Raw genomic sequence first — 15,623 nt, 5'->3', positions numbered from 1 at the left:
CACGAACAAATAGGTTGATGGTACATTAGGGGGGAATCCAAACAATGGTGTGTTTTGTGAAAACTTGGCTTGTTCCCTCCACTCATTCTTCACTGCTTACTCCAAATCCTGAGTGCATCATTCCTATGAGCCTCCCTATCAAAGAATTTCCCATGAAGGTAGTCTGTGCTTTGAATATTCCTGATTTTCCTCTGTTTTCCATATGTTTTCCAACAAAGAGAGTTTTTAAATATCAAGGGTAGTTTGCTTTAGAAAAGCAAAACATCAGAGCTAGGCCCAAAATCGTGTATTCCAGAATCAATAACCCTTCTCTGCTCTAGAATTTTAAAGGCCTCATCTTGTGCTTGCTAGAGAATTTGCTCAGATTGTGCTCTCTCGCTCTCTCTCCATAGGCATTTCCTGGTCAATCAAGGAGACCGCCTCCAGCAGCAACAATACTGCTGAGGGGAAAGACTTGGGTGGGCAAAGAGGCTCTTTTTCGTATGGAGCATTTCCCAAACAAGCATCTTCTTACTCACTGAGTAGCTTTTTCAAAGGTAGGACCTTTATTGGGACTTAGAATCACAGAATTGTAGAATTGGAAAGTACCTTGCGAGTTTTCTAGTCCAACCCCCTGCAATGCAGGAATCTCAGGTAAAGCATCCCTGACAGATGGCCACCTATCTGCTTAAAAGTGTCCAAGGAAGGAGAGATCACTAGCTGCCAAGGGAGTTCATTCCACTGTTGAACAGCTCTTACCATCAGAAAGTTCTTCCTGATATTTAGTTGGAATCTCCTTTCTTGTGACTTGAATCCATTGGTTCAGGTCCTACCCTCCAAAGCAGGAGAAAACAAGCTTGCTCCATCTTCCATGTGACAGCCCTTCGATATTTGAAGATGGCTATCATATCCCAGGCTAAACATACCCAACTCAACCATTCCTCCTATGGCTTGGTTTCCAGACCCTTAATAATCTTGGTCACCCTCCTCTGCATATGATTCAGCTTGTCAATATCCTTCTTAAATTGTGACTCCCAGAACTGGACACAGTATTCCTAGATGTGAAATGGGTTTTCAGTGCCTTAGCCTTTCTTACTTGCTCTTTTCTTTTCAGGAAGAAACAAACATGGGAGCTTTCAGTCACTTTCAGATGGTAAGAATCTAGATCTTTGTCCCCAGATTGCTTGAGTGGTCGGCTTCTCCTTGCACAACACAGTGGAAATTGGCTCCACTTTCTCCATTTCCCTGGCTAAAATTCTGACCATCTCTCCTTGAGTACTGCAGCCTGCTTCTTTCTGTCTTTCCCTTCCCACCACAGTACTTCCATCCCTATTCAGAGCCCTACTTCCCAAACAGAATATATGGGAAGGTAGCTAACAGAGAGTAGCCTCAGAGATCATTATATAACTTTACCTTGAAGCTGGCACTCCTTGCTCCTTTTTGGCTTTTAGAAAGAAGGTGATAAGTTGTGTTTGTTGCAGTTTAGTCATCCAGGATTTTCTTTCTGATGTTTTTACAACTTCGGGTTGTAACTGGTGCTGTTTTTTTAGCTACTTGGTGGACCAAAATGACATGGAAAGGAGGGCTCTAAATTCTGGGTTTTTTTTTTTTTTTAAAAAAATGCTGTCATTCTCTCTTCAGCTCTTACAGACACAGGATCTAAAAGTTACGCCCCAGAACTGCGCAGACCAAAAGCAGACTACAAGGTAGGTGTATTTTTGGAATCCTGGATTAAGGACAACATTATGGGGTGAAAGGGTTTGAAGTTGCAAACACTCCTCTTCTTCTCCAAGGGCTGTCCTCTGGATGCTCACTCCAAAACATGCAGAGACTAGGGCTGTGATGCTGTGCATGCTTATTTGAGTGTAAGCCTCAATGAACATATTTGGATGATGTCAGGAGGGTTACAGCACAATCCTGTGCGTGTTCCACTCTGTTCAAGTGGGACTTGCCCCCAGGTACTTGTTCACAGAATTGCTGTCTTAGAAGCTCTCTACCTTTAATAAGCAAGGAAATCCTTTCTAGTGGGCGGAAAAGGAAAGTGGGGAATCATGCTCCTGCATTGTCCCTTTTCTGGAAACTGCCATTATAACAATGTATTAATTTTGTCCATTTAAATAATGGATAGCAAATCTCACTGAACATGTTGACATCAGGGACGGCTAACATATAGTGGGCATCAAACCTTTATTTTATTTTTTTACATTTATATCCTGTCTTTCACCCAGCCTGGAACCCAGGATGGCTTACACGTGGTTTCCAGGCAGTTTCTGCACTGATCAGACCCAAACCTACTTAGCTTCTGCAAGGTGGTAGCCTCATGGGGCCTTCAGACCATACCCAGGGACCATGCAGCTCTTTGACTTTCTTTCACCGTCAGTGACCAGCAGCATAGCCTGGCACAATACACATTCAGTTTTAAGCCAATCCTAATGCATGGCAGACCATATGCACCCTCCCCCCCCCCAGGCTTGCAGTCCTTTACTTGCAGAACATCTTAAATATGTCATCCCTCCCACAAAACTGTCCTCACAGGCTGTGGCTGATTTTATTGTGCTGTGTTCCAGACCTGTCTTGGGTGCTTTTGCATCCAATACTAGTTGCAAATGACTCCTATGAGTCATTTGATGGGATGCAAGCAATGTTGCTTTTTGCACCCCACTGTTGGGGTATCTCAATCATACCTATAAGACGAAGGAGTTTGTCCGAATCTGTGCCTCTCAAAATGTTTTGAGTGTTAAAGGCATCATGGTTTGCTTTTCTTACATTTCAGGATTACAGCAGTGACTGGAGCCCTAAAGACACAGTAAGACGGCTGCAGAGAGGCAAGGTGAGACTATTCTTCCCTGCTTCTGAAAGGGCCAGCCTTTGAATTTTTGGGTGGTGCCTCCCATGCATATTGTTTCTTCTGCTCATGCATGTCAACACTGGAGATGCGGCTGTTGGCGGCTTTTCAGAGTTCTCTGTAAAGAACAGCCCTGTAATTTCCCTGTCTGAAAAGGAGGAGTTGAGGTCCTGCAAATGTTAGGAATGCCGGGGGGATTATAGCAGAGGCAGCAGACTCTGCTCCGCAATTGAAGCATGTCCCAAATGGCAAGAGATAATATGTTATTTCACTGACAGCTTTGGAGCAGGTATCCTGAGAAAGCATCCATAGATCTGGTGCTGGGCTCTTGATGCTTTCTGTTGGTAGATCAAAGGGGAAATAAGATATTTTTGGTGAATATAGAGGTAATACACAAGTCGCTCCTGGCTGCTTTAGAACTGGCGATGAGCTGATATGCCACACAACATCTGTGTTTAGGAAACCTTTCTGTAACCTTTAGAAAGTGAATTCTTTGTTCCATTTTAGTCTTAGAGGTCAGGATCAGAAAATAGGAGTATAAGAAAGGAAAGTCCGCATGGGGCTATAAAGGCAACCTCCAGCTCATTATCAGCACTGTAGATTTAGACTTTTTATAACTACCGCCCACTAATGCATCTTTCTTGATGGTTAAATTTCCTTACCGCCCACCAGCGCTTGATGGAAGGAGGATTCATCTTGTGTCGTAGAACCCCCTACCGCCCACCTAGAATCCTGAAACGCCTGCTAGTGGGCAGAAGGGACCAGATTGACAACCCCTGATTTAGACAGTGGGTTCCTAACAAAGACTGCGGAGTGATCTAAGGCCTGCAGTTGGGCTAGAATGACCAAAATGCTTTTTCTGAAAGAGGATTCCTGTTGTGCAAATCCCCAATAACAACTACATCCCAGTGTGTGACTGCTCACATTGCAAATTCATAGACATAGAAGCACATGATAAGCTGTTTGTCTTGGTGGCTCAGAATAATTTTAATTGTTCCAAGACTACCACTCTGGCAACAAAGGCTTCCATTGATGTGTCTTGGCTCCTGAACTGCATGGAGAACAAATGACACATACAAATTATTAACCAAGTGCAGCTCCGCTTCTGAGGAGTTTTATGATGAGCCACCTGTGTTGCTGCCTGTAAGCAGATCTCCACTCAGATAATCCAGGTTCCTCTCTAATCCTTCCATTTTTGTCATTCCGTTCTAGATCTGCTCACTGGAGAGGTTTCACTCGTTACAAGACAAGCTGCAGCTACTGGATGAAGCTGTTGCCGTGCATGATGGGAATGTCATTACAGCCGTAAGTGCTGTGACGTAGGGCAGAACAGGATGGGGGATACATGGCTACAGCCTAGTATGAACCCATTAACTTCTGGTTCTGTGGCCATTTGCATTTGAATGTGGGGGGTTTTACAATAAGTTTTCATATATTGGTTCTAATTAACTGGAATTGAGTTTCAGATACTGGTTTCATTGATCATTGGAAATATTAGGTTGCATTTTAGGAGACAAGGCATTTCCTCAACTTCCCTTGCCTCCAAGGATATGAGATATAAATGAACCTTATGAAGCTCTTTGAATATTTTCCCTGAAATTTCCCAAGGTCCAGATGCCATGTAAATGTTTAGGTTTCTATCGCAGCAGAAAAATACAAGTGTGCTTTTTCATATACAAGGTTCCACCATAAGTGACCTCCCAGTTAGGTTAATGAGATGGGAAAGATTATTGCCCTGACACCTTTGAGACTTTCTGCCTGGCTAGTTGATTCTCCTGGGTTTTGTAGGCCACTGGCTTTACCATCTATATGAAATCAGTTTCTCTCCAGTTCTGGGCAGATACCACAAATCAAAACATTTTTTGTGAATCTAACTATTTGAATTCCTGCATTGCAGGAGTGGGTGACCCCCCTGGGTCCCTTCCTACTCTACAATTTGATTATTATATGAACTGCACTGTGACTGTAATAAAATGTGAATTTTAGTAAATCTCACTTCATCTAACTATCGTCCACAAAAACCTACCTGAGATATTGTAGCATTTCCTAAAAGTGCCAAATCTTTGTTAGATGCCTAGAAACCTTTTTTTATTCGTAAGTTTGTCAGTCTTTGTGAAGTTGTTTCTTTCTTTGCCCCCTATCTCGTGCTCCATTTCCCCAAAGGTAACTACCCTACTACTTAAATATAAAGCAGATTAGTATAAAGTACAGCTAGCACCAGAGAGACTTCCAGCTGTTCCATCTGCTTCCTAAGCAACCATTTCCAGTTATGCCTCAGGATTGTGGCAGAAAATAAGCACCTTGTTGTCCATTTTCTTTCAGATCCTAATATTTCTGAAGAGAACCTTGAAGAAAGGTATGCATGCCTGAAAAGTGGCTAGGCCCAGTGGCAGGGGGCCAGGGCAGATTGGCTGCCTTTCCAGACCATTAAGATTACTGCTTTTTTTGCCTTCTTATCACAGCATTTGTGTTCATAATTTTAGTGCCAACAACTAGAAGCTTTGCTTGGAGTGGGAGGGGAACAGCCTTGCTGCAGAGGTTGACTATAGCTGCACTTTGCTAAGCATGGAGAGATTGGGGGATGAGGATTGTTGTCACTCAGCAACAGAGATCTGATGAGTACCATTTGTGCATCACATTCTAAACCAGGCTTCCTCAACCTCGGCCCTCCAGATGTTTTTGACCTACAACTCCCATGATCCCTAGCTAGCAGGACCAGTGGTCAAGGATGATGGGAATTGTAGTCTCAAAACATCTGGAGGGCCAAGGTTGAGGAAACCTGTTCTAGACAGCATTATTGCAGCTCACATATTGGGAGGGAGTGGCGGGTGGAGAAGGGAGCTGCACTTCCTTTGGGATGGTGGGAAAATGCAATTTATTCACTATGGAAATGGTGCCTTGACACAGACATTTGGGATTCAAGTCAGCCACTGAGTTGACAAAAGGCTGCCTCAGGTGACTGATTAGCACTGACGTTTGGATTCAGTGCCCAAAATCAATAACTTAACTAATCCAAGATGGCCACAATTTAGGCTTTCACCTGTGCTGACAAACCATATGATGACAATTGTGTGCATCCCAGACCATTAGCCATTATTGGAAATGAAATCTATTAAGATAAAAAAAAGTGCTGTGCCATCTTCCTGCTACGGTAGTACCTGATGTGAATGAGAATGATTCACTCCTGACCAGGCCAGTCAAGCACTTCTTCTCTGTTCATCCAGAAATCCTGTTCAGAGAGCTGGAGCTGCGGCAGGTGGCCCTGCGTCATTTAATGCACTTTCTCAAGGAAACGGGGGACCAAAAACTCCTCCTGGACCTGCTGAGGTAAGATCCCACTGGAGCAATTATTGTTTTGCAGGGCAGTTTTCCTGTCAAGTAAAATGTATAAAAATGCATATGCTAGAGTCAAGTGTACATAGAAACTCTTATATAAGTGAAAATAAGATACAATGATGCATTATATTCAGAGCAGCTGTTTTGTGAGAATGTGTATATTGGGCGTATTTTGGGCAAATATAGAAAATTTGTCTATTAGCAGAAATTCACAGTCAAATGCTGATGAATTTTCATGAGGGCTCAAAAAAAATCACAAACTAATGTGAAAATCTGGGGAACTGAATTTTAAGAAGGGAAGAATGAGAAACTGAAATGGAGAGATTTGTCCATCCTTAGTGCTTCGCAGGACTGATGCTTGTTTTACCTCTGCAGGTTCCTGGACAGGACAGAGGAGGTTGCAGTGAGTAGCCTATCCATCATGCCCTGGCTCACTTCTTATTTGTAGGAAACAAGGATGTCCTGAGACATCCACTCAGGCCCGACCCCAGCAGACTGAAGCAGCTGCCTCAGGTAGCAGAATTCCATGGGGTGGCACCCCCACAAGCATTCCTGCTGCTGCCAGGGTTGCAGAATGGCTTCTGGTGGGATCTTGCCAGAAGCCACAGCCACATAACCCCAGTAAGCGAGGCTTCAGCTGCAGGGAGGCGGCAACACCTCCCCATTGCACCTCAGTTGGCGAAACGGGACGGGCCACCCCTGCATCCATTCAGTATATATTTACTCTGCACATCCCACTAGTTTAAGTCAACCCTTCTTGAGCCTGCTGTGTGTGTCTGTTCCTGCCTTCTCCAGTTGACACAGTACCGTGAGCACCTGATGATCCAGGACGTGGAGAAACGAAAGGAGTTTCTGAAAGGTTGCGTTGGGTAAGTAGGTTATGCAGACATTAGTTTTTACAGGATGAAATGAGTTTGAGCCCTAGAGGTGAGGTGATTGCCAGTAAGCAGAATGGCCTTACAGTTCCCACAAACCAGGAAGGGGAAGAGCAATGAAGAAGACCTTTAAAATTTAGAAAAATTGTGAGGGGACATGACAGCAGTCCCTAACATTATGTTAGATGTGAAGAAATGAATAGAGAGGCATTTTTCTCCCTCTCTCCTAGTACTAGAACCCAGGATCATCCAGTGAAGCTGAACAGTGGTAGGTCCAGGACAGACTAAAGTAGGATTGTGGAATCTGCGGCTTCCAGTTGTTGTTGGACTCTTTAACTTCCACCAGCCCCAGTCAATAGGACCAGTGGTCAAGGATGATGGGAGCTGTTGTCCAGCAACATTGGGAGTGCCAGAGATCCCCCAACCCTGTTGAAGATTTTAGGGCCAATCCCTGGCATTTCCCAGTAGGCCAAAAAATGGAAAGCAGCTCATTTTTAGGGTGGGAAGGGAGCTCCAAAAATAACCACCAACGTAGTTCATAATATACTCTTCAACATTGTCATGCACAACCACCCAGTTGGAACTAAGGATGGACAAAATCAGCAAACCTTCTATATATAAAGGGAGAAATCCAAAACTGAAGAGAAACTCTTCTCTAATTTAGGTTACCATTTTCATTGGAAGATGCTGCTCATGTTCAAGACCATTATACGCTTCTGGAGAGGCAGATCATCATCGAGGTAAGGTCTCTTGCTCCGCCTTTGGGCACATGTGACTGGGAATTCTCCCTCCTGACTCTGATCTGTTTGTTGTAATACCAAAGCTTCCTACTTGGATTGAAAAGGGGGGGAAATTACTAGGGGCTTGGCTTAATCAAGCAAGTCACATCTAGGATGTAGGATGGCTTCCTTGCCATAGCCATCATGATAGATGCTGAGAGACTGTTTAGCCTTCAGGTCATGGTGATAACTTACAGCCCTGCACCAGTTTATAAGACTTGGCTGTAAAGATTACTAGTCTTGCTTAAAAGAAACAACCTGAAACTCCTACTGTTATTAAGAATAAGTAATATGCCACGGGAAGCCCGTCTTTTTAATTATTTTTATTTTATTGCAGCTATTTTTATACCACTTAATCACCAAAGTTTCTAAGTGGCATACATAAAGATTACAAAAAGCATGCAGTGGATAAAATCATATAGTGGCTCTGTTTCTGATAACCTTCCACTGGCAAGGATTTTTAGACAAGCTTTGGGCAAATGGTGACTGGTATGGCTGTTGTCAGTTCGATGAAATTGTTTTAACTATGTTTATCTATTTTATTGTCGTGTTTTACCTGTCTTTACCACTGCATTTTTGTGTTTTAATTTGTATCTTCTCGTTAGCTGCCTTAAGCACCATTTGGTGGAAAAGCGGGATACAAATTTTAACAAATATTACTACTTGCATTCCACGTTTCCTCCAAGGTGCTCAGGATGACATGCAAGAAGTTTCCCTTTTCCCTCCTTCACAACAACCCTGTGAGGTAGCTTGAGCTGAAAGACAGTGGCTGGACTAAGAGTGCAGCCCAGTGTCCACTTACCTGGGAGTGAGCCCCACTACCTGTAGTGGGCCTTATTTCTGAGTAAATGCTTGTAGGATTTCTGCCTCAGTATGCCTCATGATTTGAGCTGAGATTTAAAACTGGTCATCCATGGCCCTATTATATTACCTTGTAATTATCCTTGTTTTTCATGCAGCGTGTTTTTTTCTCTCTCAGGCAAATGACAAGCATTTAGAGTCAGCTGGGCAGACAGAGATATTTCGGAAGTACCCTCGAAAGGCCTCCATCCTAAACATGCCACTGGTCACCACGCTTTTCTACTCCTGCTTCTATCACTACACGGAGACTGAGGTTAGGGTTACAAAAATGGCGGGTCCTCTGTATTAGTTCCTGAAGCCTCATGCCATGCCGAAGAAAACGGGGAGCAAGATTTGACTCACATGGCCTGGCCAACCAAAGTAGCCTGTTGCCTCCAAATTGGCAATATGCTGTTCAAATATTGCAGGATTTCCGAGAGAGTGAATAGCTGGACTGGGTATAGGGATACTGTATGGGAGACTCCTTCCTGTCTTACGTACTTGGTTCAACCAGTTCACATTATAATAAATATTAGCTATAACTGGAAGAAAGTAATGCACCATTAGTAATGCAGTGGTTGTTAAAGGTTTGGAACATCATAAAAATAAAATAAAAAGAGTGGCTAGCTAGAGGTTAGCTAACAAGTTAAGTGAGAATTGGGCTTTAAAAACAATAATTTACTGAAAGGAAAGGTACAGTGTACAGTTATTTTTTCTGTTTGCAAATGTGTGTAAAGATGAACAGATGGATAGATGGATTAGATGTGAAAATGCGAAAATAAATTTTCTGGCATTATAGACTTTAAGACAGTTCTCAATTTGTTATGGCAGAGCTAAAGGAGACTAGGTTTTAGGGAGTTTAGAGTGCAAGACCCAGACTTGGTTGTGAGAAAGAGGTGATCAGAATATCACCAGTTTTCTATAAATTGCCTGCTATTTATAGAATAGAATATTACAGAATAGTTGAGGTACCAACTAGGATGGGTCAGCACTATCCCCTCTCCTTTGTTAAACTTGCCATGTCTCTTCTTTCCAGGGAACATTCAGTAGTCCAGCAAACTTGAAGAAAACCTTCAAGGTAAGGGAGCTGTCTGCTGAGTATAATATCTGTACATTCTAGGAGAGGGCAACGCTGTTAGAAATGTGCACAGTGGAAATAAGGCAAAGGTGTGCTTTGGGATGAAGGAATTAAGTCCTACAACAGATGACCGAGTCTAGCCGCAGCAGCTCAGTATAGCAAAGTTTATTGCACTGGCCTTTAGCACTTCAGTTTGGCATTGTGCCTTCCAGATATTGCTGCACTCCATCAGGTTGCTGAGTTGTACCTTAGGAATTGATTGGTCCCAACCAGGAGCTTGCAACCCAACCTGCTATCAATCCCTGTTCTAACATTTCAAAGTTTCTGCCTTCTAGATCCCAGACAAACAGTATGTGCTGACAGCCCTGGCTGCTCGTGCCAAGCTCCGGGCTTGGCATGATGTGGATGCTTTGTTCACCACCAAGGTGAGTCAGGGTGGTTTCCTCAAAGCTTGGGCCAAATATTGGGCCTTCATTGGCTCATGAGTATCAATGAGTCATTCTGCTTGACACAAAAGCAAGGATGCGACCCTCCCAGATGTTGTTGGACTATACAAATCACCTGGGATCTGCCAATATATTTGCCACCTCTGCTTTAAGATACCTGCCCTCCTGTAATACACTAGAGATCATCTCATCCATCAGTGGATGCTTGTTTCAGGCCTCTTTCACTCTTTCCCTTTGAGGATCCGGCACAGACTGAGGATTGAAATAACCCACTGAATACAGTGGTGGATGTGGGAGTCTGTTCATAAATTCTGCAGTCAACCTCCATTGGAAAAGAGCAGCATCCTCAGCCAAAGGAAGGATGCTTTTGCATTTGAGTGTATAAGGAGGGGCATGCAGACAGAGGAGGAGCTGTCTTGAACATCCTTTGCTTGCTGTTAAGACGTTGTTTGCTGCATTTCCCATCCTGGAATCTCTGGGTTGCTTTTATCACAAGATCCAATGTTAATGTGATTTTTGTATTGTGATTTCAGAACTGGTTAGGCTACACTAAAAAGAAAGCTCCTATTGGTTTTCATCGGGTAGTGGAGATCTTGCAGCGGAACAATGCCCCAGTACAAGTGAGTGAGTGACTTGCACTGTTTCAGCATACCAGTATCCTGCCTCTGTAGTTAAGAGTCTTCTAACTCTACCCTGCAATTTCTTCATGTCTGCCACAAGTATATTCATCTTCATTTTTTTTGTGCATAAGATGTTGGAAGGGACAAGCCCCTCTGGCTGTGCTTGGTTTTCCTACTCCATGATGGTTTTCTCGCTCAAATCTATCTTTGAGTTAATTTCTTTTTGTTTGACATATGGAGCATGGGGTTGCTGGCTTGACCGTGTGCCTTTTGCATTATATATATATATTTATATCCAGAAATATAAACAAGAATAAATTTAAGCAAAAGCAACTCCTTTTGATGGAGGAAGGCAGGTGCAGAGAAATGTGGTTTACAGATAAACTTGGGAGATGGAGAAGAGAAGTTTTGGGTAGCTCTGCTCTGTTGATGCTTCCTGTCTTTCTTATGCAGGTCTTACAGGAGTACGTGCGCCTGATAGAAGATGTTGAGACCAAATTGAACCTTGCAGTGAAATACAAGTGCCATGACGTTGTTATAGATGTGAGTCCTTGCTGTGTGTGGTGGGGAGGAGGTGGCTCTTGTTCCTAACTGTTCTGGGAAGTCTGTCCTTGGACAGAGGACGCTGCCTTTATAGAGAGTGAAACTATTAGTCCATCTATCTCAGTGCTGTCTAAACTGACTGGCAGCAGCTCTCCAGGGTTTCAGACAGAGGACATTCCCAGCCCTACCTGGAGATGCCAGGGGTTGAAACTGTTTTATACAAGGCAGCTGCTCTACCCCTGAGCTACATTTCTTCCCCAGAGGATAAGAACTGCTTCTTTTCCAAAAAGGTTGAAGTGAAAGCACTGGTTCTCCACTGGGGCAGTGCTCTGTCCCAAGGATCCAGATACAGACCAGCATGAAAGATTTACTGATACCCCTAGGGACCCAGTTGCAGGGATTCCAAAGAAAGATGCCCAGAACACCTGAGAGATTTGTCCTAGTGCTTTATTATAGAGAGATACATCAAAAGACTCACATACAACAATACAATGCTGGCTTCCTTGCTGCTGCACCTCAGAACAGATGCTGAAGTAGCAAGCGCCATGGCTTTATCCATGAGGGTTTAATATGTTAAGTGTTACTTATACAAAAAGCAAGCTACATAAGCTGGCAGCAATAGTCCAGATAACTCACCCCTGCCTTAGAGGCCCGTTCCCAACTCTCATCCATCTCTCGGATAAGAGAATAGCTGGCAGCCAGCCAATGGGCCTGGGTAACAGCCTCCCCTCTCCCAATTATGCCAAAAGCTAAGGCTGTAAAGCAAGCACATAAGCATATGTGATATGTAGCAACTCATACCAATTAATTCAAGATGACATTTACACCATTTGGTTCCACAATTCTATTAGTAGGAGTTTCCAGCAGAGTTAAAAACTATTTTCTAGCAATGCTTAAGATGCCTAAGTCTCAAAAGTTGTACTTCTTAAAGGAATGCCTTCATTTGATGGTGGAATGCCATTAATGATGGGACAAAGTCAGTGTCTCCTGGGAGGGAGTTCCAGAGTGCAGGCACTGAGAAGGCAAACTATGCTCTGAGGAGGATCAGCTGATTGCTTTCCCGACCACTGTGAGATAGAGGACTGCCGTGTACCTTAGCTGGCTTTTTGCTTTTGCCGTTTAACTAGACCTACAAAGACTTGAAGGATCGTCTCCAGTTGATGGCGTATAGATGTAAAGTTGATCGGGGTTCTCCAGCAGAGGAGAAGATTGATAGCATCCTCAGCAACCCGGTAAGAAAGAACAACTCATTCACACAGTTTGCTCCAGGGCTGTCTTTAGCATATGCAGTGGTGCCAGGGTGCAAGAATCCGCCGGGGAGGGGGGCAGGTCAAGGTTGTTGAGCTTTTTTTAGAGGGGCAGCTCACTTGTAGGGTGCCTCAGGGTTCTGTCCTCTCCCCCATGCTTTTTAACATCTATATGCAGCCGCTGGGAGAGATCATCAGGGGGTTTGGGCTGGGTGTTCATCAGTATGCGGATGATACCCAACTCTACCTCTCTTTCAAATCAGAACCAGTGAAGGCAGTGAAGGTCCTGTGTGAGTGTCTGGAGGCGGTTGGAGGTTGGATGGCGGCTAACAGATTGAGGTTGAATCCTGACAAGACAGAAGTACTGTTTGTGGGGGACAGGAGGTGGGCAAGTTGGGGGCACTCCCTGGTCCTGAATGGGGTAACTGTGCCCCTGAAGGACCAGGTGCGCAGCCTGGGAGTCATTTTGGACTCACAGCTGTCCATGGAGGCACAGGTTAATTCTGTGTCCAGGGCAGCTGTTTATCAGCTCCATCTGGTACGCAGGCTGAGACCCTATCTGCCCGCTGACTGTCTCGCCAGAGTGGTGCATGCTCTAGTTATCTCTCGCTTGGACTACTGCAATGTGCTCTATGTGGGGCTACCTTAGAAGGTCACCCGGAAACTACAATTAATCCAGAATGCGGTAGCTAGACTGGTGACTGGGAGCAGCCGCCGAGACCACATAACACCGGTCTTGAAAGACCTGCATTGGCTCCCAGTACGTTTCCGAGCACAATTCAAAGTGTTGGTGCTGACCTTTAAAGGCCTAAACGGCCTCGGTCCAATATACCTGAAGGAGCGTCTCCACCTCCATCGCTATGCCCGGACACTGAGGTCCAGTGCCGAGGGCCTTCTGGCGGTTCCCTTGCTGCGAGAAGCCAAGTTACAGGGAACCAGGTAGAGGGCCTTCTCGGTAGTGGCATCCGCCCTGTGGAACGCCCTCCCACCAGATGTCAAGAAGAAAAATAACTACCAGACTTTTAGAGGACATATGAAGGCTTTTAATGTTTAATCAATTATTTTATTTTATTTTTCTGTTGGAAGCCGCCCAGAGTGGCTGGGGAAACCCAGCCAGATGGGCGGGGTATAAATAAATTATTATTATTATTATTATTACTATACAGTAACTCCATCTTTCCATTTTTGCAATCATGCAAAAATGAAAGCCACCACTAGGGGGCACCCTCAGCAGTGCCCCCCCCCCCCCCCCGTTTGCTCTCATTCCATTTTTCTCCAGGTTCCAGCTTTGATTTAGTTGCAGAAAGTGAGGTTGAGCAATAAGGGCAAGCAGAAGTGATGTTGGGAAGAGCAGTTGATAACTGTTTAGTGATCCTACTGTTGGCTCTTGTCACAGCTTTATCCTTTCATTTTCTCATGAGTAGTGGACATCATCAAACTCAGACCACATGCCAACTTTTTTTTTTTCAAAGGGGGACTTTTGTGAGATAGTGGTATGACTTTTATATTGGGGGCAAAACAAAACAAAAGCCAAGTATCTGTGTTATTTTATCATGCCGAGCAGTTGCTTTTGAGAGTCAACTGTTAGCTTGCATCTTTTCCCCTGCTGCGTCCAGAAATCCAGTTCTACCTTTCAGATTAAATTTCATTTCCAATTTACAGTGTAGTAGTGACTTGTAACAGTATAAGGCTAGAAACCAAGAAAATTCAGGACATGATTTCTATGTACAAAATCCTTCTTCTAAATCGGAAGCTTAAAGTCTTAATCCCCTTTAATGATAGATGGCAGTAAAACTTACCTTCTACTTAAAGGAGATGATTTGTTCAAGTTAATTGCTGGTTGTTTGCTTTCCTATATGTCCTATACGCTTGTGTGAAACAGGGCTTCTAACGTGAGTTTTTTATTAATCCATTTCAAGCATTAACCCAAGATTGCTGGCTTTCATTTGGCTCTTCTGTTTCTACCGGATTGTCACTTAGCTTCACTGAAAGTAAAGTCTAATATCTCTATTTTGGTTAAAAGATTAAAATATATAATTTTACTCCCATTATTTTCTCATGAACTGAGTATGGAGTCCTCTCTCCCCATCTGTTTTGACAGGTGTAGGTTCACTGGCTGTTGTCCGGACAGCCGGGCGGTGTGATGATATTTGAAACTATAATAATAATAATAATAATAATAATAATTTATTATTTATACCCCGCCCATCTGGCCGGGTTCCCCCAGCCACTCTGGGCGGCTAGCCGTATCTCATTCTGTTTCTCTTTCAGCAAATCCGTTGGAAGAATTGAGAGCTGCTCACTCATCATGGAAGAAGCCTGATTTTACTGGAACAATGAAGGCAAACTGCCAAACATAGCTCTGCATTGGTTTTAATCCACTGCCCAGATTGTAGCTGGCTCTGCTTTTGGATCCTGGGACAGAACCCAAAGGAGATGTTCAGCCAACAGAACCCAAAGCTAAAAAGCTGAAATCCAGCACTCTTTTTCAACTTTACCATATGATGAATAGAACATGATTGTAAAAATGAGAAAAGTAAATATGATCAAGAAGCTGGCACCTAAACACTTCTTGCAGACTAACTGTTCATCTGAGTTCAGGAAGGATGGCTCCCTGTGAAATTGTTATTTATAGGAATGGTTTCCAGTCCTTTCACTTTATCCAGGTCTAAAGTGCGGGACAGTGGCTGCTTTGATAGGATTGAAACTCAATATAATTGGGATTTTTATTTAACTGAGGAAGGGCTGTATAAAGATTCGTCAAGGCGATCTAACCCCACCCGTGTTCTTCTCCCCAGATCATTGTATAATAACCACGGCCTTTAGGCCAAGGAGAACATAAAATCAATTCTAGTTGGAGACTGGCCAATATGCTTCTTGGACAATGGTTGCATTTTCCCTCAGCAAGGGCTAATAAGACTACTTGTTCTTTGGTACTTATGCCATAAAATGTACCACAGGCCTGGATCCCTTTCTCTTCTGCCCTCTTTCTCCTTCATTTTTTCCATTCCTGTAAATAAAGCTTTGTGTCCCTC

The 15,623-nt window shown here is 43.7% G+C and overlaps 1 protein-coding gene across 1 annotated transcript in view; it reads left to right on the top strand.

Moving 5' to 3' along the window:
* The window catches only part of VIPAS39 (VPS33B interacting protein, apical-basolateral polarity regulator, spe-39 homolog), a 20,909-nt gene extending 5,286 nt beyond the window's left edge, over positions 1 to 15,623 (top strand). The window contains exons 4-20 of the mRNA XM_035107997.3: positions 393 to 536; positions 1,094 to 1,132; positions 1,621 to 1,685; positions 2,753 to 2,809; positions 4,037 to 4,129; positions 5,147 to 5,180; positions 6,049 to 6,151; positions 6,536 to 6,563; positions 6,956 to 7,029; positions 7,700 to 7,775; positions 8,794 to 8,928; positions 9,691 to 9,732; positions 10,068 to 10,157; positions 10,712 to 10,798; positions 11,252 to 11,341; positions 12,469 to 12,573; positions 14,860 to 15,623. Coding sequence (XP_034963888.1) covers positions 393 to 536; positions 1,094 to 1,132; positions 1,621 to 1,685; positions 2,753 to 2,809; positions 4,037 to 4,129; positions 5,147 to 5,180; positions 6,049 to 6,151; positions 6,536 to 6,563; positions 6,956 to 7,029; positions 7,700 to 7,775; positions 8,794 to 8,928; positions 9,691 to 9,732; positions 10,068 to 10,157; positions 10,712 to 10,798; positions 11,252 to 11,341; positions 12,469 to 12,573; positions 14,860 to 14,880 — 1,283 coding nt within the window. The 3' untranslated portion in view covers positions 14,881 to 15,623. The remainder of the gene's footprint in view (positions 1 to 392; positions 537 to 1,093; positions 1,133 to 1,620; positions 1,686 to 2,752; positions 2,810 to 4,036; positions 4,130 to 5,146; positions 5,181 to 6,048; positions 6,152 to 6,535; positions 6,564 to 6,955; positions 7,030 to 7,699; positions 7,776 to 8,793; positions 8,929 to 9,690; positions 9,733 to 10,067; positions 10,158 to 10,711; positions 10,799 to 11,251; positions 11,342 to 12,468; positions 12,574 to 14,859) is intronic.

This window comes from Zootoca vivipara, chromosome 1, assembly GCF_965207765.1.
Source record: "Zootoca vivipara chromosome 1, rZooViv2.hap1.1, whole genome shotgun sequence".
In the NCBI taxonomy this organism is placed as follows: Eukaryota; Metazoa; Chordata; class Lepidosauria; order Squamata; family Lacertidae; genus Zootoca; species Zootoca vivipara.
The sequence above is the reverse complement of the archived record's forward strand: the minus strand, read 5'-3'. Positions and strand labels throughout refer to the sequence as shown.